At 51.1% G+C, this 1617-nt stretch overlaps 1 gene segment (V, D, J or C); it reads right to left on the minus strand.

The window, feature by feature from the left end:
• Positions 1–630: 630 nt before the first annotated feature.
• Positions 631–1140, minus strand: LOC102889642 (the record flags this gene model as incomplete). The annotated part of the segment is given in 2 exon segments: positions 631–950; positions 1054–1140. Coding segments are annotated over 2 exon segments (366 nt in total), but the record flags the coding sequence as incomplete, so codon positions are not given.
• Positions 1141–1617: the final 477 nt, after the last annotated feature.

The raw sequence follows: 1617 nt of genomic DNA on the forward strand, positions 1-1617 counted from the left end.
ATGCCAAACATCTCCTCGTGAGCTTATTTGCCATCATATATTGTCTTCGGTGCTGTGTCTGTCCTAGTGTAATTGTCTTCTAACTGTGGAATTGTAGGAGTTCTCTATCTATTATAGATACGAGGTGTTTATCATAGATATGACTTTGCATAGATATCCTCCCTGTCTACCACTGGTCTGGTCATTCTCTTAACAGTGCCTTTCAAAGAGGAGGGAATTTAAACTTTGATCAAGTCCAAATTACCAATTTATTTTTTATGGTTTGTTGCATGTTCGATCTCATAGTAGTTGTATTATTACTTTTCCTCATAACTTATATTGTCAAGGGCTTTTTTAATTTGTATATTGGCCCCTTGTACATTTTCCATTATGGGCTGTTTTTTCAGATCTTTTGCCCATTTTAATAGGTCAGTTGTCCTTTTATATGAAGCTGCAGAGATCATTTACATTTTTGAATCAAGCATTTTCTCACACATATCTTTATAAAGCCTGGGCACTGGGTGGTTCTCAACCTTCACTTTTAGGTCGAACACACAAAGAAGGCGGCTGTCTGGTCAGAGCAGTGGGGACGGCTCAGGGAAGCCCCACTGCACAGGAAACAGTAGGTTCTTGTCTCATTTCCCCACAGGCCTGGAGCACTGTGGGAGCATCGAGACTGCTGTCATATGTCTGACAGTAATAATCGGCCTCGTCCTCAGCCTGGAGCCCACGGATGGTCAGGGAGGCTGAGTTGCCAGATCTGGAGCCGGAGAATCGGTCGGAGATCCCCGAGGGTCGACTGCTAGTACCATAGATGAGGGTTTTGGGGGCCGTTCCCGGGAGCTGCTGGAACCACTCCACACCATAACTCCCGATGTTGGAGCTGCTTCCAGTGCAGGAGATGGTGACACTCTGTCCCGGGGCCCCAGACACTGAGGACGGCTGGGTCAGCACAGACTGGGCCCAGGAGCCTGGAAGAGGGAGAGACACCGAGATGGTGATGCTGGGGCTAGAGACAGAGGTGGGAGCAGGGTCCTGTGTGTCCTCCCTGTATGTGTCCCCATATCCACTCACCTGTGCAGTGAGCGAGGAGGATGAGGAGGAGAGGGGACCAGGCCATGGTGGAGATGATCACCGGGTCCTGCCCTCTGTGTCCCCACAGCTGAAGCAGAGCTTCCCCCACGTCTCTCCCTCCCCTCTTCAAGCTCTGACAGAGGGAGGATCCACTCATGCAAATGAGAACCCCAGCTTTCTGATTCCTCACTGGGCCCATGTTCAGACCCCTCTGACTGGGAGCTTAAGGGATAAGCAGGGGCGGGGATGTACGGGGCCTGTGGGGTGAGGTTGTCACATCTGTGAGCCCTGAATAGAGGGCTCCAGGCAGTGCTAGGTGGTTTTACTCAGCTGGGGTCCCCCAGACTCCACAGAAACAGTCACTGAGTGCCCCCTGGTGCCCAGTCCCAGATGCATCATTCTGTGACATGGTGACTTGAATCCATCAGAAACAGGTCCTATTCTCTAAGAGTCTGTCCATCTCCCCCTGACTAAGGGCCAGGCCATGTGTCCTTTATGTGGCCTCCCATCACCTGAGGGGGCCTCCCATCCTGAGGGCAGTCTCTATGCTCTACACAGTCCTCA

Source organism: Pteropus alecto, unplaced genomic scaffold, assembly GCF_000325575.1.
Source record: "Pteropus alecto unplaced genomic scaffold, ASM32557v1 scaffold4113, whole genome shotgun sequence".
NCBI classification, from domain to species: domain Eukaryota; kingdom Metazoa; phylum Chordata; class Mammalia; order Chiroptera; family Pteropodidae; genus Pteropus; species Pteropus alecto.